The sequence below is a fragment of the Palaemon carinicauda genome, chromosome 4, assembly GCF_036898095.1.
Source record: "Palaemon carinicauda isolate YSFRI2023 chromosome 4, ASM3689809v2, whole genome shotgun sequence".
Lineage (NCBI taxonomy): Eukaryota > Metazoa > Arthropoda > Malacostraca > Decapoda > Palaemonidae > Palaemon > Palaemon carinicauda.
The window spans coordinates 173440547-173468337 of NC_090728.1; the positions used below are offsets into that span (position 1 = coordinate 173440547).

The window sequence follows — 27791 nt, forward strand, 5'->3', positions numbered from 1 at the left end:
GTGGTACGCTGTCAGGTGCCCTTCTGGGTGGTCGTAGGGTCGTCACGGAGAGTCGGGAGATGGGGAGTCTGTGGTCCGTCCAGCAGTCGTCCGCTCCGGGCATGGATCGGGTGATGCGGACGTCTCCTCAGTCTCTGGCTCTGGTCAGGACGTAGTCCAGGGTGTGCCAGTGTTTAGACCGTGGGTGTCTCCATGTGGTCTTTTGTCGCTTTGGTAACTGGAAGATGGTGTTGGTTACCACAAGTTGGTGTTCTGCACACAGACCCAGTAGGAGTTGGCCATTGGCGTTGCAATTTCCAATGCCATGGCGGCCGATGATTCCCTCCCACAGGCGATGGTCTTTGCCTACTCGGGCATTAAAGTCGCCAAGCACAACGAGCTTGTCATTGGCGGGCACTGCCTGGATGGTGCGGTCGAGCTGGGTGTAGAAGGCAGCTTTGTTATCATCGGTTGAGGTCATAGTCGGGGCGTAGACTGAGATCAGGGTGAGATGTCTGTCCCGCGTGGTGGGGATGCGGACAGTCATCAGGCGCTCACTGATGGCCTTGGGAGCGAGGTTGTGCTGCTGCACTAGCTGGGAACGGATGGCGAAGCCGACACCGTGGATGCGAGGCTCCTCTAGGGCCTTGCCTTTCCAGAAGATGGTGTAGCCTGTTCCAGCTTCCCTGATGTTGCCCTCTTCGGGTAGTCTGGTCTCGCTAAGAGCCGCCACATCAACATTGAAGCGGGCTAGCTCCTTGCAGACGAGGGCTGTACGTCGTTCCGGGCGGTTGGTGTTCGTCACGTCTTGGAGGGTGCGGATGTTCCACGCACCTAAGGTTAATATTTTTTTCTTGTTATTTTGACCGCATTAGTGGGATGTTCGCCAGCCGCGGTGAGCTGACCAGACGGGTTTGCCATGTCCGATGTTTACCCCACCTTTTCTAGGGGCCTCCCCATGTGGGGTGGGCTGCGGTGTCCTCAATAGGCCAGCCCAGTCACGGGTCCAGCTGCCGAACTCTGGTGTCACGGCACCGTCACCAGAGAGCGACTGAATCTTAGACTCGCCGCCTGAGTGCAGTCTTGGGCTAAGGGCTTCCAGCTATCCAGGCCTGCCCCCTTCACCCACGGTGCTGTCGCCTCAGGACTTGCTGGTGGTGATGATGATGATGATGGTGAGAAAGAGATGAAGAAGGGTGGAGGAAACGACAGAATGCCAGTAGCTGGGTATATTGTTTTGGGTGGTCGTGGCTTTGCAACGGCCACGCACACACACTTGGCCCACATCGTTTTCACCGCGGCTCAAGACATATGAGACAGGCGGCTTCTCCGATGTTGGTTGCATCGGGCTGCCGGGTTCTTGTTATGTCAAGGCCCGCCTTGTTGCCTGCCCGACAGGCATTGCCCTCTTCCGCCGACGCTGGGAAGCTCCGCCGTTGGGGTCTTGTTTGGTTTGATTTTGGAGTTTTCCTTCTCCTAGCCTTTGCCTATCTTAAAATAAAGGAGAAGGCCTATAGGGGTCCAGTCTTGGTCTGGTCTCTCAGAACTGGCCTTAGCGGTATGGTTGAGCCTGCCAGGGTGGATAAACTACCCCACCGCCATTGCCCAGCCCATCATTGGGACACTCAAGCCCCTCTACTGCAGCAAAGTGCTGGACCTTCAGAGGGGGTTGTTAGATAGGAAAAACAGTATTGGTTGTTACTTATACGTAGGGTGGTGTGGTGAGGACTTTCATGTTATGAGTCGTCTAACCTTGTACTGAAACTGTGTTAATACTGTACAATTACCTCGGAAAAGTAATATAAACTACAATACGGAGATAGAATTCATGTGAAAACAATGTAGTGTAGTACAGTAGGGGACCTAGTGTGTTAATTAGCCGCACTTAGCCAGTGATCTGTGTTTCAAGGGGGTTGTGAGTTAAACCACGGTAGGGCACTAATTATTCGTGGGTTTTCGCTCTTCGCTAGAGTCTGTTACCTAATCCCGGCGAAGGAGGGCCGACTGTACAGAATATAAATGTATCTGAGGAGAGGTGGGACACCCACCTGAAATACAGTTTCAGGGATATGATCCGCAGAAGAAACACATCTGCTTTTCAATCTGCTGGAAATGTAGGTAGCATTGCTAATATTGCAAAATTTACAAATATGTTTGATAGAGTACTTGATTTTGTTGATGAACGATAGCACTTCCATAAGTGTCTTACGTCAACGAAGGTGTGTGGTCCCGGTTTCACATATCTTTAATAAGTTAGCAAGCAGGTGCACTCTCGAGTACCTGGTAATATAATAGAACTGTCAGCAAGATTCATTCAGACAGTAGGACTACTTGAGCAGATAGATAGATAGATTTTTATTGACCACAAATTCTACATTAAAATTACAATAAACATAATTACATATTAACATGAATCTATTATACATATTGTGATATTTACATCATTTTATACACAATGTAGTCCATGAAATTACAGGATTTATATATCCTTAGCATATATTACAATTAAAATCATTAAACATATTTCCTATAAATCACTTCAACATATTAAAAATTATTATTAAACCAAACAAAATCTGTATATCTATGGGTAACAGATTGAGTGGGCAATTTTCACAGTGGTGTGTACATCTTTGGCATCTTTGGCACGGATCTGATGAAATGAATTCATATTACAATTAGTTCGTATACTATGTGTAATAGGGCATGACTCCACCACATGTAGCTCCATTTGTACCTCGCCACAAGGGCATAGTCTCTCCTTTACTGGGAGGCGACCTCGACCACTTCTGTTCCACCTACCTGTTTTAATAGCAAGGTTATGAGAGCTTAACCTTAATCTAGTAAAAGAAGTTCTATATATGTCATTACATTAATCTTTTTTGTATATACATCATGTAGAGTAAATTCAGGATACAATATTCTATATGTTTCTCTACAAGATGAATTAGCTTCTATTACAGCCTATTTTAAGTTTTGAAAATCTTCCTTGATCTCATCTTTATCCATTGAAATCAAGTTTGATACTTATCTACCAGTAGGTGTATTGTACTCTAAACTAAGTTTCATGGCCTGTATCCATGGATTGTCTACATCCTGTTCCTATCTCCACATGTTTTTGAAAAACTTCCTTTGTTTATCTCTTGCAATAGCTTTTAGTGTTGGCATTCCTACTTCCAAATAACACAGATCATTACATGTTGACTTCCGAACACCTAATAGGTGTTTAATTCCTCAGGTATATAGTTTAAAAATAGGTTTCATATCTCCATTAATCCAGGACTCGCACCCATAAAGAATTGTTGACATTAAATCCACATTAAAAAGTTTCTTCTTTACATAAAATGGCACATTGTTGTTTTTATTTACAAAAGATATGAAATTTAAAATGTGGCACAGTTTTTCTTGCGCATGAGCTGCAATGGCAGATGATACCAATCCCTCACTTGTAAAAACACTTCCCAAATAAATATATCGATCACACCATGACACTGTCAAATCATCCACTCTTATTGGTTCACGTTCAATCATCCCTACATTAATAGCAAAAAATTTGGTTTTATTCATATTTACTTTCATACCATTATTTTGACAAAACTGATTAAGAAGTCCTAATTTATTTATCATTCCATTACTAGACATAGGTAATATGACAGTGTCATCCATCAATACAAGAACATGTAGCCACACCAGGAACCCATCAAGTCCTCAGTTATTTTTAATCAACTTAATTGTATCATTAACATATAATACAAAGAGGATACATGAAGTAGGGGATCCCTGATGGACTCCCACCATAGCTGTAATAACAGCAGTTCCCATAATGCTACGTGTGGCATGATATATCGCTACTGAAGCAGCAATCATCCCTGCCCCACAACCCAACCGTTTAAACATACAAAATAACGTATTTCTTGGCACACGGGCATAAGCTTGGGAAAAGTCTACAAAGGTAACAAATAGAGGTGATTTTTTCCTTTTAACCAAATCAAGTAATAATCTTTACGTTACTACATGTTCAATACATCCTCTTTGAGGTTGTCCACCAGCCTGTTCTCTATAGAAAACTATTACATTATATGGTTACAGAAGACCATGTCATATAACTGAAATCACGTTAATTACATTAATTCCACGATAATTAACAGGAAGCATACGATCACCTCGTTTGATTATTGTAACTAACCTAGCCAATTGCCAAGGAAAGGGATAACGAGCTAAATAGAAAATGACATTAAACAAAGAAGTCAGCATCATTACCCACTGAACTGGTAATACCTTGAAAAGCCCTGGACATAATCCATCAAGTCCTCCAGATTTGTCGGACTTTAGTTTGTGTATTTGAGTTTTTACTTTGTTCTCTAGGATCTCCCTATCTAAAATAGGGATTATAACGTTATAATCACTCAGATCCATTCGGTTTTTTGTTGGTCTCATTGGGTTAAAAAGTTCTTTGTAAAATTCCCTGAATTGTTCATCATTAGGGCGAATACAGCTATCGTTCGTTTCCTGATATTGACCTTTCCAATCTATGGCTTGCCAAACCCGAGCATCATCATTATCATTCAACAACCTATACTATCTTTCTAATGATTGATTGATAACATTATTTGATGAACTAGTATACCTAACACAACTGATTTTACTACACTCACACAAAATATTTGACACTGAATTAACATATTCATCAATATTATCATGGTTAAGAATAGGTAAATCTTGCCTCAGAAGATGATTACGAAAACACTCTACATTTATTTGATCAAATTTTATAGGTCTCTTAATAAAGGTATTATTAGATATATTAGTATACATAGTGGCATGATCTAGAAATTTAGCATGTGAATACAAGGAATGCACATCATTTATTGAAAGGTGTAAAGTCAAAGAAATCAGGGCATGATCCGAAGGTAAAGAAATATCTTGCCATACGTTAAAATCACTTTAATGTTTAATCAAACTTGGTGACGATATACATATGTCCAATTCCAATTTCCATTCATATCCACTTCTATAAGTCAGTTTGCTCCTAAAATGCTGATCCTCACTCTTGAGACTGTTTATTATTATCAACTTCAACTCAACACATACCACAGAAATAGCAAATGCATTATCATTGGGAACTACAACTGGATCATTTATAATTGGATACGTGCAACCATGCACACCAAGATTATTAGTACAAGAAATCAAATTACGATTGGAAGCACCAAAACGTGTGTTCATGTCACCAAGTATCACAAATTTCGTACTAAAACCTGAGTCTTGACCTTTTCCTGTATTGTGCTAAGTGCTGGGCTAAAATACTGTGAATCTGGTGGAGGAATATACATATGAATCCAAACATAATGTCTGGTGAACAGGACAGGCATACCCTTACCTGACCTTCAATACTCGTGTCGACACTGATCACCCCAATTTGCAATGAGCGCCTTATCAGTAGAGCTGTGCCACCTCTGTATACTGCCACTAACGGCACTTGTAAGATACATATCCAGGCAATGAGATGGGCAGATCAGTTTTTATTTTATTAAGACCTATCACATCAAACTGGTACAAAAAGTTATATACTGAGCTCTTCTCTAGTTTAGTTCTTGCTTCGTTAACATTCCATGAAGCTATCTTAAGAATAGGTACTTGTGGTTTTATTAAAAAGGATATGCATTCCGCTGGTCATTAATTATGTTATCACAGTATATCTTCCTTTCTTACTAATCTAATCTAATGATACATCCAACGTTTTCAGGTCTATTTCTCTCTGCCATTTCAACCTCCTTCAATCTCTTCCATTCATTATGCACTGCAGGATGAACATCTTTCTTTACAAAAATCTGTTCGAAAGGGTCCCCAACTTCTTTCAATTTCTTAGTTTTACTTAATATACGATCACGAACACCCTTCGCATCTAGTTCAACAAGGATTGGCCGTTTTCTGTTGCTATTTGTTTCTCGTTTACCAAGTCTCCGACATCTTGACCAATGACATTCCACACCTTTCTAACCTTTTCTTCATTGGTTAACGCATCTGACAGATCTTCCCCCTCATCCGGGACCCCAAGAAGTACAAGCTTCGTTTCTCAGTTGACAGGGGAATGGTGTAGGGGTCAAATGTGATCCCTACATCATTGTGTGGCAGAAAGGTCTCTTGCTCTCTGCTTTCCACCATCGCTTGACCTGCTCGCCGTTCAGTTGGACAAGAAACTTTTAGTGTTCTGCTCTCCAGTTGCAGCTTGTAGGCTGCTTAGAGACCTTCCAACATCGCAGGGAATTCTAGGTGATTGCACCTTCCGCCCATTTTCCCCAATTCGCTCGCTGATTTTTAAACTGTCTGTTGACGACATCGAGGCTTAAGGTTACCCTGGTTGCTCCAAAATGACCATACGCCAAATGGTATCTGGATCACCTTTTTTCTATCTTCCTTTTTCTAGGAAGCTCCTCAATCTTTGTGGTGAAGAATACCGCTCTACCCTTGATAAATGTTTTCAAGTACAGTAGGACTTAGGTCTTGACTTTTTGCAAGATTATCCAAGACTCCTGAGGAGTGTGGGACAGTCTTCCTCTCCTAGAGAACTCAAGCTGCATGGAACTTATCGTGAGTCCTGAAGTCTCGAGCAGGGCAAACCTGCTCGAGCCCTTGGGATAGGGGGCAAATAGGGCAGTGAACCCTCGAGATTGTCCTCTACTAGCCCTAGCCTTGGCGAAGTTAGTAGGAGAATGTCGACTTTTCCTGTGTCCCAAGTCATACTGAAGGATAGAAGGTCTTCCTCACCTTGGTTCAGAAGTTTGTGGTCAGGACCTAGAACACAGCCTTTCACGACTTTGAGTCCTTCATCCTCTTCCTTACGAGAAGGGATTTGCGGGGATCAGGATGACTTGCTTTCATGTCCTGAGAGAACGCTTTAACTCTTCCTACAACAACGGAATGAATAAGAGAAGAGGTCCAAGAACATTATTTCTGGCCTTGTGAGACCATCAGACTTGCTGTACCTGCAAGGGAGGAGATGAAAGGACCATCCTGGATTAGAGCGCACAAAGTGAGACATCAAATCTATCTTAGCTCTCAAAAAGAGCCTATCAGGGTTGCAGTTTTTGAAGACAGACCTCTGGTAACGATAGACAACCTTCTCTGCCCATTACCTACGGGAGCATATCCATGGGTCCCTGGATACCTTTTTCCTTGGCCCTGTGGTAATTGCTCAACAGATCATGTATCAAAGCTACTGTAGGTCCCTCATGGGAGAAGAAACATCATGGCTAAGATAGTCTAGAATGACAGGTAAGATGACTGGCCCTTTTCACCTTTTCCTTAGGGTGCAGGATTGGATGCTAGATGCAGGTAATCCACATAATCGAGCAATTTTTCCTAACAAGATAAGTTTTGTTTGGAAGTATCTCTCCCATCCTCCCAGATGAAGGGGAGGATGGGCAAATGTATGGAAACTCATTTTTATTAAATGACAATACATTCAGACAACATATACTCCAAATGGATGTAGGCTCTCCCTTGACCATCAACTAATTCCTGGTAGTGACCTTGCCTAAAACCTTTCTTACCTTCATGCCCATGTTGTTAGGAGATTGACAGGAGTCAGTTTACATTTCCCAGGAAAATAAACCACCCAGTATAGTTATAAGCATTTCCTTCCACCTAAGGACAAGAGTTTGTACATTCGTATAGGAACAAATTCTTTATGTTACACTTCTCTCCTCAACCAACCACTCTACAAGTTTTAGGTTTAATGCCTAAGTGGAAGGTCAGTGGCCTGTCAGGTGGGTGGGCACCCTTCAGCTAACTACCGCAACATCATTATAAATTTTAATAGCTGAATTCCAGCTTCCTGAAAGCATATACCTATTAAAGGACTCAGGTTTGTATAGTTAGGAAAAATACAAATTACTTTTAAAATTTGTGATTTTCCAGAGGAAATTGTAGCTAGGGCGCAGCAATCATTTAATGAAGGTGTTTGTGAAGTTTGGCTCACTTCTGAAGATACGGGTGCATACGGCATTGACATAGGTGTCACGCTACCCGAATTGTTATGGAAATTAGTTGAAGTCATACCAGAGGGATGTCGCTTACGGTTAGGCATGACAAATCCTCCCTATATATTAGATCATTTAGAGGTAAGTTCTAATGCCCTATATAAACTATTATTTCAATTAATATTTTACTTCAACATAGCCCAATTATTAATAAGTATGCCTCTAAGCTACTGAAGTCTGTATTGCTTTGTTAATTTTTTCATAATCTGCTGCAGTTTTAGCAGTTCTGTTCACTTTCTTAGATTTAAGCTTTGTAGACAGTTAGTATCCTTGCACTGTACTTATTACTAAATAATTTTCAGTTATTCCATGTTAACTCTTGAGATACCAATTTTTTCCAATATTCCTTTGTTTCCTAAGTTGGTTCAATGTTTGTCTGTGTTAAAATAACCTCAGTTGTGCCTTACTGCATATGAGCCTAGTGATACTTGTCTTTTTTCAATATTAAACTTACCCGATAATCATGTAGCTGTCAACTCCGTTGCCCGACAGAATTCTATGGAGGGATACGCCAGCTATCACAATACTAGAAGGGGGTGTACTTACCAGCGCCACCTGTGGCCAGGTACTATAGTACTTCTTGTTGACACCTCCTCAATTTTTCCTCTGTCGTGCTTCCGGCAAGACGTTCTGGGATACGCTTATGTTCTTGGAGTATTTTCACGACTTTGGTGAAGTATTTCTCTTTGATTTCGGCTGTCGCTTTACTGGAACCTTCTATATTAGCTTAGTTAGCTTTTGGAATTAATTTGATTATTATGGTGACGAAGAGAGTATGAACTCTCTTTCACCTTTAAATGGCCGACCCTTCCCTTAGACGGAAGTGTTGGTGTCTAAGAGAGTATAGACTCTCTTTCTTAATTTTGCTTAACAAAAGTTATAGATTTATTTTATATCTCTCCGCCTCTTATAGGCCTCTTCGATTAACTTCCTTTTATTATAAACTTATTAAAATTAATTTTTATATTTGTTTATATTCGACCTTCCTAATAGTAGGCGGTCTTTTCTTGGTACCGAAGTTAATTAACATTGAGCCCGTCATTTCGGTTTTACCTGTTAACATATTATGCTATTTTAATGTCTTTGAAAGAATTTCTTTGATAGTCTCGTACTGTTTTCAAAGTTGAACTAACGTTTTGTTTTGTCTCTGCAGTTGTTGACGTTCAGAACGTTCAACTTGCGCTCTATCGTTACGATAGAGAAAGAATTTTCACGGTTTCACGTTGCAGTAAGAGTAACCGTGTCTAGCGTTTTGTTCATTCTTTCTTAACTTAATGGTTTTAATCCTAATAAAGGAACTTTTCATTTTGGGAAATATTTCAGTTTTTTCCTTTAACAATAATATGTTTTAACGATATATATGATTGGGCTCTTCTCTCAGGTTCTAAGTCAAGAGAGAGAGAGAGAGAGAGAGAGATAGAGACGGAGGGAGAAAGAGGAGGATAAACGTTTCATTCAAGCGAGTAACGTTGTTATCGTTTTTGCTCTTCTCCCTAGTCTCTTTAGGGGAAGAAGGTAAACGTTTCTAGAGTGATCTAGTGTTTAGTCTCTTTCCAGCCACTGAATTATTTATCTTTCATTAGATTTTTCTGTTACTTTGTAATTCTGTTTTCGCAATTACTAACTTTTGAGAAAGGATAGAATTGCGTGTTTCAGGTACAAACCACTTAAAGTTTCGAGTTCAGTGAAATAAGTGCAAACAGAAAATCAAAGTGATAAGTGATTAGCGCAAAGTGTGTCAGTGTTGTGCGTGAGGGTACTTCTGTGCGCGCCAGTCGTCCTCCCAGTCCGGGACCTCTTGCAAGCTCCCAAGCCCAGGGGAGAAGCAATGTCGAAGGGCATAAGGGTTCAGCAGGCCTTGATCGGCGCACAGAAGTATCCTCGGTGGTTGTGGGCGTGTCTTACCGAGACCGTCACTCCCACCCGCAGACGATTGAGCCCTTATTTTGCTCGTCTGCAGAAGAAATTTAGGGGAGAAAACGCTGGTCTCAGGTCTCAAGACCTCTTAAACGTAAAGTCCAGACCTATGCCAGACGTACGAAGTTAGAGTTCAACAACCCGGATGCAGTCATTGGGTTAGCTCTGACTCTCCTCAGTCATCAGTTGAATGCACTCCGCCTAAGAGGAGTAAGGTTCTGCCGCAACAGATCTCTGCTGTTAAGGCTTTACCTCAGCAGACCTTAGTGTCTGCCGACCCCAAGTTGACTCTACTGCAGTCCATGCAGTCACAACTTTCGGTCTTGATGCGTGAGTGTCGGGCTGAGAAGGTTGCGCCTCCGCCTGCGCTCGCTCCGCCTGCGCTCGCTCCGCCTGCGCTCCCTCCGCCTGCGCTCGCTCCGCCTGACCGCAGTACCGCCTGCCAGGCGTACGATGTTGAGCCACGTTATGAGTTTACTGATCCCAGTGGTGTGCAGCTCCCTCCGCCTTCCTTAAGGCAACCTCAGCAATGGGAACAGGAGGCTTATACCTCTCTTCCTCCGCTTCCACTTGCTGTTCCACCAGTGAGGCAACACTCGCTTGAGGTACAACCTCTCCCATCCATGAGTCAGTCTCCTCAGCTCTCGCTGCAGCGAGCTCAACCCTCCTCAAGGCAAGCACCTCAACACCTTAGCCTTGCGCCTCAGGAGCCTCAACTTTCGAGATTTTTACTGCGTTCTGCGCAGCCACTACCTTTTCGCTCTCAGCTCACACCGCAGGAACCTCAACTCGTTCCTCAGGAACTTGCTACTGCGCATCCGCCAACCACTCAGCAAGCGCAACCCTTGAGTTCAGCCACTCATGCCAGGAGTCAGCCTCCTCCACCCATGCGCCTACCTTCTGCTACTTCCTTTGATCAGCCTTTGCAGACTGAGCCTCAGGTGTTCCCTCAACAGAGTCTTGAAGAGGAAACCACAACTATTGTTGTTCCAGCTCGTTCTGACTCTGCTGTTCAGCATACCTTACCTCCATTTTCAAACCTTATGATAATGGAGGTTATTTGTATTACTTATAAAAATATATTTGTATTCCTTGCAATATATTTTTAACAATATCGCAAAATATGGCAAAAATATGAATCATGAGTTATGAATGTAAGGTAAATATTATGTTGATATTAAAACCCCATGCAAGCATGCATAAAGCACTCTAGCACTGGTCATGGAATTTCTGAGAAATGTTAATCGCCATGCACACGCTCTGCTTACCTTACAGCATGCTCTACATACAGCATGCTCTGCTTACAGCATGCTCTGCATACTACATGCTCTGCATACAGCATGCTCTGCATTCAGCATGCTCTGCATACAACATGCTCTACATACAGCATGCTCTGCATACAGCATGCTCTGCATACAACATGCTCTGCATACAGCATGCTCTGCATTCAGCATGCTCTGCATACAACATGCTCTGCATACAGCATGCTCTGCATTCAGCATGCTCTGCATACAACATGCTCTACATACAGCATGCTCTGCATACAGCATACTCTGCATACAACATGCTCTGCATACCTTACCGCATGCTTCTCAGTCACACATCTTTGGTTGTTGCCAACTCACTAGACTGTCAAGCAGTTTCATAACGTTGCCTTCTAGTCTGCTGCTTTTGCACCAGTGAACCCTCACTGAGAGAACTTAGCTTTTCTAGGATATGGTCCCTGTAGATGAGAAAGTTCTTTTCTCCCTCCTTCTGATATTCCCTTGAGGACTCTGTCATTTGGAGGGAGCCTTTAGCTGCATAGCCTCTTATGGACTTTTATTTAAGCATAACATGCTTCCAGGGAAGGTAATGGTTCCACTTCAGTCGCTAATCCCGTCTGTTACCACACCTGCTCCCATAGACCTTGAGCTGTGTTGCAAGACATGCAGTCCAAGCTTAGTCCTTGTTAGAGGATTTTTTTGTTTACGGAGTCAATGTGTCACGGGGAAGACGTTCAACAACCAACAGAAGTGACTTGTTGTGACGCAGTGCGGCAACCTCAGCAACCCGATAAGGAGTTGTCTGTACGACCCAGACAGTCTAGACAGATTCGAGTTGTCACTGTACTTCCTCGCTTGCCCATGATTGACAGTTCACAGACTGTGCAGCAGTACCATGATCTTGTGTCCGGCTCCGTCAGACGACTGGCTTTTAAGAGCTCCCACAAGTCGTCGCTGTCTGGAGATTTTTTAAATGGACTATGGATCTGACCAAGGAACTGGGCCTCCTGGTCAATTTTGAAGAGTCTCAGCTCGTCCCATCCCAGACCATTGTCTCCTTGGGTATGGATCTTCAGAGTCGAGCTTTTCGGACTTTTCCGTCGGCCCCAAGGATCTTCCAAGCCCTAGAATGCATCCAGAGCATGCTGAGAAGGAACCGATGCTCAGTCAGGTAGTGGATGAGTCTAACAGGGACACTTTCATCGCTGGCCCTGTTCATCGTGTTAGGGAGACTCCACCTCCCCCCCCTTCAGTATCATCTAGCTGCTCACTGGATAAAGGACATGACACTAGAGACGGTCTCAGTTCCTGTTTCCGAAGAGAGGAGGTCTTCTCTCGCGTGGTGTAAGAACAGCTTTCTTCTCAAGGAAGTCTATTTGGCTGTTCAGAAACACGACCGCCGTCTCCTCTCGGACGCATCAGACACGGGCTGGGGTGCGACTTTGGACGGACAAGAATGCTCGGGAACATGGAATCAGGAGCAAAGGACACTTCACATCAATTGCAAGGAGTTGTTGGCGGTTCATCTGGCCTTGATAAACTTCAAGTCCCTCCAGCTTAACAAAGTGGTGGAGGTGGACTCTGACAACACCACAGCCCTGGCTTACATCTTCAAGCAGGGAGGGACTCTTTCGTGGAAGTTGTTCTAGATCGCAAGGGACCTACTCATCTGGTCTAAAGATCGAAAGCTAACTGGTAACGAGGTTCATTTAGGGCGGTATGAATGTCATGGCAGATCACCTCAGACGGAAGGGTCAGGTCATCCCCACAGAGTGGACCCTTCTCAAGAATGTTTGCAGCAGAATTTGGGCCCTGTGGGGTCAGCCAACCATAGATCTGTTCACTACCTCGATAACCTAGAGACTCCTGTTGTATTGTTCTCCGATTCCAGACCCAGCAGCAGTTCACGTGGATGCTTTTCTGCTGGATTGGTTCCATCTCGACCTGTATGCATTCCCGCCGTTCAAGATTGTCAACAGGGTACTTCAGAAGTTCTCCTCTCACAAAGGGACACGGCTGACGTTGGTTGGCTCCGCTCTGGCCCGCGAGAGAATGGTTCTTAGAGGTACTGCAATGGCTGGTCGACATTCCCAGGACTCTTCCTCTAGGAGTGAACCTTCTAAGTCTACCTCACGTAAAGAAGGTACACCCAATCCTCCACGCTCTTCGTCTGACTGCCTTCAGACTTTCGAAAGACTCTCAAGAGCTAGGGGCTTTTCGAAGGAGGCAGCCAGAGCGATTGCCAAAGCAAGGAGAACATCCACTCTCAGAATCTATCAGTCTCAAGGGGAAGTCTTCCGTAGCTGGTACAAGACCAATGCAGTTTCCTCAACCAGTACCACTGTAACCCAGATTGCTGACTTCCTGTTATATCTAAGGAAAGTAAGATCCCTTTCAGCTCCTACGATCAAGGGTTACAGAAGTATGTTGGCAGCGGTTTTCCGCCACAGAGGCTTGGATCTTTCCACCAACAAAGATCTACAGGACCTCCCTAGGTCTTTTGAGACCTCAAAGGAACGTCGGTTGTCCACTCCAGGCTGGAATCTAGACGTGGTCCTAAGGTTCCTTATGTCATCAAGATTTGAACCTCTCCAATCAGCCTCTTTTTAGGACCTCACATTAAAAACTCTTTTCCTCGTGTGCTTGACATCAGCTAAAAGAGTAAGTGAGATCCACGCCTTCAGCAGGATCATTGTTTTCACATCTGAAACGGCTACATGTTCCTTGCAGCTCGGTTTTTGCTAAACGAGCTTCCTTCACGTCCTTGGCCTAAGTCGTTCGAGATCCCAAGCCTGTCCAACTTGGTGGGGAATGATCTGAAGAGAGTACTTTGCCCAGTTAGAGCTCTTAGGTACTATCTAAAAAGGTCTTAACCTTTACAAGGACAATCAGAAGCCTTATAGTGTGCTATCAAGAAACCTTCTTTTCCAAGTTCTAAGAACTCAGTTTCTTACTATTCAGGCTTCTGATTAGAGAAACACATTCTCATCTGAAGGAAGAAGACCTTGCTTTGCTGAAGGTAAGGACACATGAAGTGGGAGCTGTGGCTACTTCAGTGGCCTTCAAACAGAGCCATTCTCTGCAGAGTGTTATGGATGCAACCTATTGGAGAAGCAAGTCAGTGTTCGCATCATTCTATCTCAAAGATGTCCAGTCTCTTTACGAGTACTGCTACACCCTGGGACCATTCGTAGCAACGAATGCAGTAGTAGGCGAGGGCTCAGCCACTACATTCCCATAATCCCATAACCTTTTAACCTTTCTCTTGAATACTTTTTATGGGTTGTACGGTCGGCTAAGAAGCCTTCCACATCCTTGTTGATTTGGCGGGTGGTCAATTCTTTCTTGAGAAGCGCCGAGGTTAAAGGTTGTGATGAGGTCCTTTAGTATGGGTTGCAGCCCTGTATACTTTAGCACCTTTGAGTTGATTCAGCCTCCCAAGAGGAACGCTGCGCTCAGTAAGGAAGACGATCTTATTAAAGGCAGAGTAACGGTTCAAGTCGACTTCCTTACCAGGTACTTATTATTTCATTGTTATTGTGGATAACTGATTATATGAAATACGGGATACTTAGCTATCCTTTAGTCTTGTACACTGGTTTTTCACCCACCCCCCTGGGTGTGAATCAGCTACATGATTATCGGGTAAGTTTAATATTGAAAAATGTTATTTTTATTAGTAAAATAAATTTTTGAATATACTTACCCGATAATCATGATTTAATCGACCCTCCCTTCCTCCCCATAGAGAACCAGTGGACCGAGGAAAAATTGAGGAGGTGTCAACAAGAAGTACTATAGTACCTGGCCACAGGTGGCGCTGGTAAGTACACCCCCTTCTAGTATTGTGATAGCTGGCGTATCCCTCCATAGAATTCTGTCGGGCAACGGAGTTGACAGCTACATGATTATCGGGTAAGTATATTCAAAAATTTATTTTACTAATAAAAATAACATTTTATTTGATTTTATTAAATTTACTTTTCATGATATTCTAATTTTGTTCTCATTTAGAAACTGAATACAGTAATTGTATTTTTTATAGTTTGTTTAAAAATTTAAAATAGGAATATTCAGAATGATGCTCTGAAGTTAGTTAAGAACTAATTGAAAGTCGTAAACAACCAAGAGCTCTCGGAGGTAGCGACACCAAAATGGCTGCCGAATATACCCGTGAGGTAAGGCATCACACAATGCCGTTAAGGCTAAAATTAACAGTATTATTAATTTAACTTGTGTTGCTACCTAGAATTATCAAAACAGATAATTACAATACAGTACCTAACTTGGGAGTAGGGATCTCCAAAACATCAGACATCTTCAAAACACAGACACAAAAAGCTATGAAAACAAATGCGTGTGGTTATCATGGTGCTAGAAAAGGAATGAGGGAAGAAGCGTGGGTAGTGGTAGGGGTGGGGGGGTAGCCATAGTAGAGGCTAGTAGTCGGATGTAAAACGGCACCTAGTAATATCGAGGGATATTGAGGAAGGAGAAGACTAATTAGTAAGGGACCTCTGGTAGTGGTTCTAACACGCCCCAGTTTCTATACCGACACCCTATAAGGGTGAGCGAGCTGGGTTTATTCCTGGCATTCCATGCAACCTTTTTCTCTGGTATATTTAGCAGTATTTATACCTTAGAAATGGTGGTATAAGGAGCATTTCACTGGGCGACACAGGTCCCTCGCCCAGAAATAGATTTTTCCTTCATCAAAATCCCTTTTCTTTACCTTTCATAGTTTAATAGTAAAAATGTAATAAGATATTTATAAATTCCTTTTACACCATAGAAAATGTATGCTAAGTCATCTTTTAATAATAGAATTTACAGTACTGTATATATTATTGGACTAAATTGGTAGTTCTTTTTTTGTTTCTTGATTTAGAACCTTTAGTCATGTATTTCTTTGAATTGCCCATACTTTTAGGGATGGTCAGGTTAAAAAGCATTCTCCAGCACCTTCTAGGTGTCATCCCAATGCTACCTAATTTTAAAATAATTATGATTGAATTTTTTTCCTTGTTTATTGATGACAACCTCATTTTTTTTCTTTTATAGATGACTCCCTTGTTAGAATCTTATGAAATTAAATTTACATAGTGTCATTTGACATCATAAGAATCTCAAATGGCTTATCATTACTTATTTTACTCCAGTTCATCATAGCACAGTGTGTGGTTAAAGCATTAATTGGACTAACTAAGCATTAGAGTATGCCTATAATCAACATTTTGATCCATTTGAGAATAGGGCTTTGTTATACTGGTACAGTACTTTATTCTAGTTTGTGATTTTAGTGTTTTGCACAATTTTCACTTTTCTTTATAGTAGAGGTTGAGAATTTCTTATCTCTTGTTGGATTTCAGAATACTGTTGTGGCGGGATGTTAAAAAAAACAAGCCCCACACCCTGAATCACACCTACTGACAATGGTCCCACAACACAAACTTTCCCCTTACTTTATCAACTGGACTCCTGGACAAAAGGACAAACAAAACAAAACATACCCTTAAAACTATATTTCCTAATACCACAATACTTAACATGGAACCATTCACAATCAAAATAATAATCACACTTACAACTAATCATAAACTTCACACTAAATATATAATAACCACCATTCAAATAATCAACGAAACCCCTAACAAAACTTAAATCACCCGCACACCAACACCCAAATAAATATGTTTATATATATTTTATAGACACCAACACTGTCTATACACACAAGCCAACTGTCTTTTATGGCACAACACCACTATATGAAACCCGAAGATTGTTTTCAATTTCCATAACGGACTTAACTCCTCGGGGTCATGGGTGTCATCGTCGTCGATATCATCATCATCATCATCATCATCATCCTAAATCTTAATTGTAATAAACAGGCCAGGTCGTCAACAGTTGATCAATCAAATGAGCAGTCCAAACAAAATCGTAATACAGGCCAAGTCATCAACAATACATCCACTTTCAAAAACTTGGGTCTCTCCAAAGGAGGAATCGCAGCCTGCCAAAATAAAAAAGAAAAACACTTACGAACACTTCTAGCTAACTGAACTATCGCACTATAATCAAAGATAAATAATAAATTGTTCCTATCATTCACAATCACGACAAGCAAAGATAAACAAAACTGTACTTACTTTGAAAATCAAAAAACACTTCCACGCTGGTCGAAAAAATATATAAATAGTTATCCAGCACTCACACAACTGCCTTAAGCTGCAGTCAAATAAAAAAAGCATTCGCTCCGAAACATTCACCACTGTCGTAACCTAACTAAAAAATGTAAACAAACAATCTCATTTATACCAACAGTCTTCCTCACCACAAACGATCGTTACATAATCTAACTACTTTCGCTCGCTAACACAATCTCTCTCTCTCTCTCTCTCTCTCTCTCTCTCTCTCTCTCTCTCTCTCTCTCTCTCTCTCTCTCTCTCTCTCTCTCTCTCAGGATTTGGCAAAAACAAAAATAAAATAAAGCAAAAATAAATCCTCCACATTCCTCCCCCCTTACTTTGCCAAATCCTTCTCACACAACACTTACATTATTTTTTTCATAACCCAGTCGCAGTCGGGAACGGGACCTCTACTCCGAGTAACTGGGCCTCCATATACTCTCTCATTCACTTCTTCCTTATCACAATCATTAGCTACATTAACACTATTCCTATCTAAATCCCTATCATCTAATATATCATGTACAATCATATCTACCTCGTTCTCATCTGGCCCTATAATTACACTCATTTCTGTAAACAGTTCATCCATTTCATCAAAAACATTCTCAACTTTAGTAAAAGATTCATTCATACTACTAATCATTCTCCTATCTCTCACTCTCGCATTCGTCATCCTTTCTTTTACATCACCTAAGGAAAAGCCACACACACTATAGGTATCATTCATACTCAGCCATGATTCATCTGTATTAACACATTTATCTTCCATACACACTTGCACATTTACACCCTTGTCATACTTATTTCTAGTCTCACTTTTACTTATAAAATTTTCCCTTTTTTCATCCTTACGTAAAACTTTCAAACGCCTCTTTTTCCTATATTCAACTAACACTAATTGTTTATTCTCCAGCCCTAACTTTTTATGCATACTAGATTCATACTTGCTCATTTCTAACCAATTATTCATCCCATTCTCACAAACATTAATCCTATTCCTTCCACACACACAGGAGGACTCACCCAGCTGAACCCTCTTACACTCTAGTTTCCCGAACATCCTGGCTGATTTACTCCCTTCTTCCTACATACCCTAGCTACATGCCCATCTACACCACATTCAGTACAATTACCCCGAGGCTCCTTGCACATTCTAGCATAATGACCATCCTTACCACAATTACCACAAATTACATTCATATGATTACTACGACATCCACTCGCTATGTGCCCAGTCATACCACACCGATAACATTTTACCCCTTTCTCTTTCGTGCACTCGCTAATTCTATGCCCTACCTCACCACATCCAAAACAAGCACCAAGAGCCCATCTACATTCATTCTTCTTATGTCCTACTTTCCCACATCTATAACACTTCTCTTCACGGATACAACTACCTGACCTATCTTGCGGCGCACTAGCACTCCTATCCCTCCAAACCTGATTCCCTTGCCTAAACCCTTCATTTGTCCTTACAGGTATTCCCACATTACTCGCCCTAACACTCCTATCTACTACATTATCAGCTACCCTCATTGGTCCTCTCAAAATTGCGTCCTTATAACTACCAAATTCTATTACACTTTCTTCCATTCCAGTTCTTACACTCACAGATTTACTTTCTTTCATGCACCTATCTAACTCATAATCCTCAACTATCTCTAGTATATCATCCCATGTCAATCTCTCTTGCGTCCACCTCATTTTCTCTTTGCGTTTCAAATTAATAAATTCACACACATTCTCAGGTACTGTTGCCAAAAACTTCCTCATTAACTCCTTATTCTCATTTATACCTTCATCCCCATACTTCTTCCTAGCTAAAGTTTCCAACCTACATACGTACATTGATATAGCTTCTCCTGCATTCATCCTTGCCTCATCAAAATCATTTTTACGCTTATACTTAACACTCCCTTTCATACGTTTTACCTGCTCAATTATTCTCGTTTTCACACTTTCATAATCAACGTCCCCTACACTCATTATCACTCCATACATCGTCAACAAATACCCAGTCAAATATTCTCCTAACTCCCTAGCCCAAACTCTTTTACTATCACCATACTTATCCTGACAATACCTCTCATACTCCTTGAAAAAATCATTTACATCCCTACTGCTATGCTCATTGAACCTTTCACACCGAGGTACCTCTCTCATAAACACAGTCTTACACACAACACGTTCATTCTCACTGCTATCATCACTGTCTACTCCCTTGTTACCTTCTTCCTCATTCGAATATAATGAATCCACTTCCACACTTAAATTCCTATCCTTAACCATTCCCTTCTTACCCTTTTTCTTACTTACCACTTTCACCCATTCACGATCGTCCTTGCTATCAGCCTGATACTTTTTCTTCTCTTTCTTCACATCACTTTTACCTTTCCTTTCATCTTTCCTCTCCCCTTTCTGTTCATCCTTACTATGCCTAATTCCCTTATCTTCAATATCACCATCACTATTACTACTATCACTATCACTTCCTTTCCCATTATCACCTACCTTAACCTTCTCTTTCACTACCAACCCATTACCCGAAGCTGAGGACACTCCTCCGACTGCACCTTCACCCATTATAGTTTTCATCATCCCCATGACTTGCCCCATCATATCTTCCATTCGTTTCTCCATTCGTTCTTCATTCTCTCGCATCCTCATCTCAACACATTCTTCCACTCTCTCTACTGTCCCCTTTAACTCCCTAAGCTCCTTCTGCATCGCCGCATTCTCCCAGTTCAACCTCTCATTCTCTATCAGCAACCTCTCCTCACGCTCCTTACTCAGCCGCAATTCCTCCTTCAGTAACTTGTTCTGCTCTTCCATTTTTCATCAACCTTAATCCTAAATTCTTAACCTAATTCCGTCCTTCGTCCAACAGTCCAGCTTCTATCCCACCTCAGCAGTCCCTGTTCGGGCGCCAAAATAATGTGGCGGGATGTTAAAAAAAACAAGCCCCACACCCTGAATCACACCTACTGACAATGGTCCCACAACACAAACTTTCCCCTTACTTTATCAACTGGACTCCTGGACAAAAGGACAAACAAAACAAAACATACCCTTAAAACTATATTTCCTAATACCACAATACTTAACATGGAACCATTCACAATCAAAATAATAATCACACTTACAACTAATCATAAACTTCACACTAAATATATAATAACCACCATTCAAATAATCAACGAAACCCCTAACAAAACTTAAATCACCCGCACACCAACACCCAAATAAATATGTTTATATATATTTTATAGACACCAACACTGTCTATACACACAAGCCAACTGTCTTTTATGGCACAACACCACTATATGAAACCCGAAGATTGTTTTCAATTTCCATAACGGACTTAACTCCTCGGGGTCATGGGTGTCATCGTCGTCGATATCATCATCATCATCATCATCATCATCCTAAATCTTAATTGTAATAAACAGGCCAGGTCGTCAACAGTTGATCAATCAAATGAGCAGTCCAAACAAAATCGTAATACAGGCCAAGTCATCAACAATACATCCACTTTCAAAAACTTGGGTCTCTCCAAAGGAGGAATCGCAGCCTGCCAAAATAAAAAAGAAAAACACTTACGAACACTTCTAGCTAACTGAACTATCGCACTATAATCAAAGATAAATAATAAATTGTTCCTATCATTCACAATCACGACAAGCAAAGATAAACAAAACTGTACTTACTTTGAAAATCAAAAAACACTTCCACGCTGGTCGAAAAAATATATAAATAGTTATCCAGCACTCACACAACTGCCTTAAGCTGCAGTCAAATAAAAAAAGCATTCGCTCCGAAACATTCACCACTGTCGTAACCTAACTAAAAAATGTAAACAAACAATCTCATTTATACCAACAGTCTTCCTCACCACAAACGATCGTTACATAATCTAACTACTTTCGCTCGCTAACACAATCTCTCTCTCTCTCTCTCTCTCTCTCTCTCTCTCTCTCTCTCTCTCTCTCTCTCTCTCTCTCTCTCTCTCTCTCTCTCTCAGGATTTGGCAAAAACAAAAATAAAATAAAGCAAAAATAAATCCTCCACACTGTGCTATCCCTATAATGTCAAATTCACAAATCTTTTATTCTGATGAAAATTGTCTTATTTCTGTTAATTTGATTACTTAAAAAGTTTGAAATAGGTTTTTATGCTAAGTAAATTATTGTTATGCAATAGAAATATTTCTTTTGAATCCGTAATAGTCTTCAATTTTTGTAAAGAAACTGATGATTACTTAACTTATTTTTACCTTTGCTGATTTTATAATCGCCTACATTATTATCACTTTATTATAATAAGAATGCCTAGATTTATTTATGGTTCTATTTTCAATGCTAATAAGCACAATTAAATAACGTCAAACACTGCTATTACTGTTTAACGGGGGAAAAGGGAAAATTTAAAAATGGCACCTTGACCTTGCTACCAGAAAATATCAAGAATTTGTGGTTTCAGTTTATAATCTTATCTTTTTTATCCATTGGAAAGGTTGTAAAGTATAATTGACAAGTAAAATAGATATTGAAAAAATAAAGCCAATGAAATTGCAAAAATACGTGTTTTTTTGTTTTGTTTTTTATAGAAATCTTATCTTCAAGTTATTTCCTATCATATTTAATTTAATAATTTATAACATATAGGATTCTGTTTCTATTATGCTCTGTAAGAACTTCTTTTTCTCTTGAATATAATATTTAACTAACAAGCTAGAAATAACATACACTTTTGACAGTAGTGATGAATAAAAACACTGTACAACACTAACTTCAGTGGCACATACTGAGCTCTATATTTGACTTCGGTTTCTGAACCAAAGGTGTCCAGTCAATATGGTGATAAAGTAAATCAACTAATGCTGTATTATACATTACTCAGAACTTATTTTAATAGATTTAAAGAGATAAACAGAAAATACTGAAGATGCTAAAGAAACTTTTCATGGATTTATTTCCTTAAACTTGATATTTGTTGTTAATGAAAGCTGGATAATAACATATACTGTATGTATCATTGCAAATGGACAAGTTATGGTAGTTGAATGACAGTCCACTTGATAGAGTACTAAAGGGTTTGATAAAGTAATTTGCTTGTTTTGTAGGAGATGGCCAAGATTATGCAACATCCCAGAGTTTATGCATTTTTACATGTTCCTGTCCAGTCAGGGAGTGATGGTGTTCTCGGCGAAATGAGAAGAGAATATATGGTTAAAGATTTTCGCCGCGTAGTTGATTTCTTAAGAGAAAGGTATCGTGAAGTTCTTGTATAAACATCATAATCCTTGATGATATCCATGATTATTTTGATGAATCTTACCTTCAGGTCATAGTGCTTATATCTACGAAACACAGGGAGCTTGAAGTTCAAGTATATCATAATAAGAAATATTTTACATGTCCACTTCTTAGTTCTCACAATGTTTTTGTCAACAGGAGCAACATGATGTCAATAAGAAAGTACCGTACAGTGAAGTTTCCTTATACTGTAGTGTTAAAAGTGTCATGATATTAATAACAAAGTACTGCACCCACTGTGAATTTTTATTGTACAGTACTGAATTGTTAAAAAGAGTACTTTTCAGTTTTTTTTTTTTTATATATATTGTAAAGTTCTTTAGTACCGGGGCTATTCAGTTATGTGTTATATTGCTAACCAGATGTTAGTCTAACAATTTATAGTTTTCAATATTAATCTTACCCGATAATCATGTAGCTGTCAACTCTGTTGCCGACAGAAATCTACGGTCGGGATACGCCAGCGATCGCTATACAGGTGGGGGTGAACACCACAGCGCCATCTGTGGTCAGGTACTCCAGTACTTCTTGTCAACACCACCTCAATTTTTCCTCTGTCGTGCCTCCGGCTAGACCTACATGGATACGCTGTTGATTCTGGAGTTTTTGCTCACGATTTGGTGATGTATTTGCTCTAGAGTTTAGCTTTCGCTATTCAGGAAGTTTTATCATTAGCTTAGCTAGCTTTTGGAATTAATTTGATTAATTATGGTGACGAAGAGAGTATGAACTCTCTTTCACTTTTAAATGGCCGACCCTTCCCTTAGACGGAAGTGTTGGTGTCTAAGAGAGTATAGACTCTCTTTCTTAATTTTGCTTAACAAAAGTTATAGATTTATTTTATATCTCTCCGCCTTTTATAGGCCTCTTCGATTAACTTCCTTTTATTATAAACTTATTAAAATTAATTTTTATATTTGTTTATATTCGACCTTTCCTAATAGTAGGCGGTCTTTTCTTGGTACCGAAGTTAATTAACATTGAGCCCGTCATTTCGTTTTTACCTGTTAACATATTATGCTATTTTAATGTTTTTGAAAGAATTTCTTTGATAGTCTCGTACTGTTTTCAAAGTTGAACTAACGTTTTGTTTTGTCTCTGCAGTTGTTGACGTTCAGAACGTTCAACTTGCGCTCTATCGTTACGATAGAGAGAGAATTTTCACGGTGTCACGTTGCAGTAAGAGTAAACCGATTCTAGCGTTTTGTTCATTCTTTCTTAGCTTAATGGTTTTAATTCTAATAAAGGAACTTTTTATTTGGGAAATCTTTCAGTTTTTTTCCTTTAACAATAATATGTTTTAACGATATATATGATTGGGCTCATCTCTCAGGTTCTAAGTCAAGAGAGAGAGAGAGAGAGATAGAGACGGAGGGAGAGAGAGGAGGATAAACGTTTCGTTCAAGCGAGTAACGTTGTTATCGTTTTTGCTCTTCTCCCTAGTCTCTTTAGGGGAAGAAGGTAAACGTTTCTAGAGTTTTTTCTTGTTCTCAAGCTTTATGCGGTGAGAGATTTTAAACGTAGTTTATTTGATCTAGTGTTTAGTCTCTTTCCAGCCACTGAATTATTTATCTTTCATTATATTTTTCTGTTACATTGTAATTCTGTTTTCGCAATTACTAACTTTTAAGGAAGGATAGAATTGCGTGTTTCAGGTACAAACCACTTAAAGTTTCGAGTTCAGTGAAATAAGTGCAAACAGAAAATCAAAAGTGATAAAGTGATAAGCGCAAAGTGTTACAGTGTTGCGTTCGAGGGTTCGTCTGTTCGTGCCAGTTGTTCGCCTAGTCTGGGACCTCTTACAAGCTCCCAAGCCCAGGGGAGAAGTAATGTCGAAGGACTTATGGGTTCAGCAGGCCTTGATCGACGAACAGACGTTTCCCTCCGTGGTTTCGGGTGTATCTACACACGTTGCCGACGTGATCACCCCACCCACACAAAGACGAGAGAGCCCTTTTATTCCTCGTCTGCGGAAGAGGTTTCTCGCAGAAACCATGGACCAAATCTTGCAGCTTTTAAGTGCAAGTCGGTCCCTTCCGCGCAAGTCCAACTCCTAGGTGATGCCATTAGCACTGGGTCAGTTCGGACTTGCTGCAGTACGACAACTGCACACCTCCCAGAGAGGCAAGGTGGTATCGCAACAGGCAGTAGCTCCGTCTGTTGCCGCACCAGCTGTTTTAGACCCTCAGTCTCAACGGACAGTAGCTCCGTTTGTTGTTGTCTTTCTTAAACTCTAGTGGTCTATGCTGCAGACAATGCAGTCTCAGCTTGCGGTGTAGATGCAGGAGTTTCAGGCAGAGAAGGTTAACACACCTCCTCCTGCGAGCGCTCCTCCACCTCTACGCAGTCCAGCCTGCCAGACGTATGATGTTGAGGTTCCTCAAGCTACCTCCATGCGTGAGCTGCCGCATTGGGAGTTGCCAGATACCAGCTCTGTGCAACAACCTCCACTTTCCTTGAGGCAGGAGCCTCTTGCCACGCGGCAACCTCCTCAACACTTGAGGCAGGAGCCTTATGCTTTGCAGCAACCTCTACCCTTGAGGTAGGAGCCTCATGCGTTGCGACTACCTCCTCCATCCTCGAGGCAGCAACCTCTTGCGGTGCGACAACCTCCACCATCCTCGAGGCAGCAACCTCAACTCCACCTCTGCGCAGTCCACCCTGCCAGACGTATGATGTTGAGGTTCCTCAACCTACCTCCACGCGTGAGCTGCCGCATTGGGAGTTGCCAGATACCAGCGCTATGCAGCAACCTCTTGCGTTGCGGCAACCTCCACCATCCTTGAGGCAGCAACCTCAACTCTTGCGGCAGCCACCTCCACTCTTGAGGCAAGAACCTCAACTCTTGAGGCAAGAGCCTCAACTCTTGAGGAACCTCATGCTATGAGGCAGCCGCCTCAACGCATGCAGCAACCGCATTCTTCACAGCATGAGCCTCTCTCTGCGCAGCTACCTCCTCAACCCTTGAGGCAGACGCAACTCTTGAGGCAGGAACCTCACAGGAGCCTCATGCTATGCGGCATCCTCCTCAAACCATGAGGCAGGAGCCTCATGCTATGCGGCATCCTCCTCAACCCATGAGGCAGGAGCCTCATGCTATGCGACATCCTCCTCTACCCATGAGGCAGCCTCATGCTATGCGGCATCCTCCTCAACCCATGAGGCAGGAGCCTCATGCTATGCGGCATCCTCCTCAACCCTTGAGGCAGGAGTCTCATGCTATGAGGAGCCTCATGCTATGCGGCATCCTCCTCAAACCATGAGGCAGGAGCCTCATGCTATGCGGCAACCGCCTCAACCCATGAGGCAGGAGCCTCATACTATGCGGCATCCTCCTCAACGCATGCGGCATAAGCCTCTTCCCTTGCAGCTTGAGCCTCATCCCATGCAGCATGAGCCTCATACCATGCAGCATGAGCCTCATCCCATGCAGCATGAGCCTCATCCCATGCAGCATAAGCCGTACGCCATGCAACATGCTCTGCTTACCTTACAGCATGCTCTGCATACCTTACCGCATGCTTCTCAGTCACACATCTTTGGTTGTTGCCAACTCACTAGACTGTCAAGCAGTTTCATAACGTTGCCTTCTAGTCTGCTGCTTTTGCACCAGTGAAACCCTCACTGAGAGAACTTAGCTTTTCTCGGATATGGTTCCTGTAGATGAGAAAGTGCTATTCTCCCTCCTTCTGATATTCCCTTGAGGACTCTGTCATTTGGAGAGGAGCCTTTAGCTGCGTAGCCTCCTATGGACTTTTATTTAAGCATAACATGCTTCCAGGGAAGGTAATGGTTCCACTTCAGTCGCTAACCCTGTCTGTTACCACACCTGCTCCCATAGACCTTGAGCTGTGTTGCAAGACATGCAGTCCAAGCTTAGTCCTTGTTAGAGGATTTTTTGTTTACGGAGTCAGTGTGTCACTGGGAAGACGTTCAACAACCAGCAGAAGTGACTTGTTGTGACGCAGTGCGGCAACCTCAGCAACCCGATAAGGAGTTGTCTGTACGACCCAGACAGTCTAGACAGCTTCGGGTTGTCACTGTACTTCCTCGCTTCCCCATGGTTGACAGTTCACAGACTGTGCAGCAGTACCATGATCTTGTGTCCGGCTCTGTCAGACGACTAGCTTTTAAGAGCTCCCACAAGTCGTCGCTGTCTGGAGATTCTCAGATGGACTATGGATCTGACCAAGGAACTGGGCCTCCTTGTCAATTTTGAGGAGTCCCAGCTCGTCCCATCCCAGACCATTGTCTACCTGGGTATGGATCTTCAGAGTCGAGCTTTTCGGGCTTTTCCGTCGGCCCCAAAGATATACTAAGCCCTAGATTGCATCCAGAGCATGCTGAGAAGGAACCGATGCTCAGTCAGGTAGTGGATGAGTCTAACAGGGACACTTTCATCGCTGGCCCTGTTCATCGAGTTAGGGAGACCCCACCTCCCCCCCTTCAGTATCATCTAGCGGCTCACTGGATAAAGGACATGACGCTAGAGACGATCTCAGTTCCTGTTTCCGAAGAGAGGAGGTCTACTCTCACGTGGTGAAAGAACAGCTTTCTTCTCAAGGAAGTCTACCTTTGGTTGTTCAGAAACCCGACCGCCGTCTCTTCTCTGACGCATCAGACACGGGCTGGGGTGCGACTTTGGACGGACAGGAATGCTCGGGAACATGGAATCAGGAGCTAAGGACACTTCACATCTATTGCAAGGAGCTGTTGGCGGTTCATCTGGCCTTGATAAACTTCAAGTCCCTCCAGCTTAACAAGGTGGTGGAGGTGGACTCTGACAACACCACAGCCTTGGCTTACATCTCCAAGCAGGGAGGGACTCATTCGTGGAAGTTGTTCTAGATCGCAAGGGACCTCCTCTTCTGGTTAAAAGATCGAAAGCTCACGCTGGTAACGAGGTTCATTCAGGGCGATATGAATGTCATGGCAGATCGCCTTAGCCGGAAGGGTCAGGTCATCCCCACAGAGTGGACCCTTCACAAGAATGTTTGCAGCAGACTTTGGGCCCTGTGGGGTCAGCCAACCATAGATCTGTTCGCTACCTCGATAACCTAGAGGCTCCCGTTG

General features: G+C 42.0%; 1 protein-coding gene across 1 annotated transcript in view; it reads left to right on the forward strand.

Annotated features, from left to right (window-relative positions):
- LOC137640199 (threonylcarbamoyladenosine tRNA methylthiotransferase) overlaps positions 1 to 27791 on the forward strand; it is a 103969-nt gene that overhangs the window by 56337 nt on the left and 19841 nt on the right. Inside the window, exons 7-8 of the mRNA XM_068372733.1 lie at positions 7900 to 8102; positions 22526 to 22671. Of these exons, the coding sequence (XP_068228834.1) occupies positions 7900 to 8102; positions 22526 to 22671 (349 nt within the window). The remainder of the gene's footprint in view (positions 1 to 7899; positions 8103 to 22525; positions 22672 to 27791) is intronic.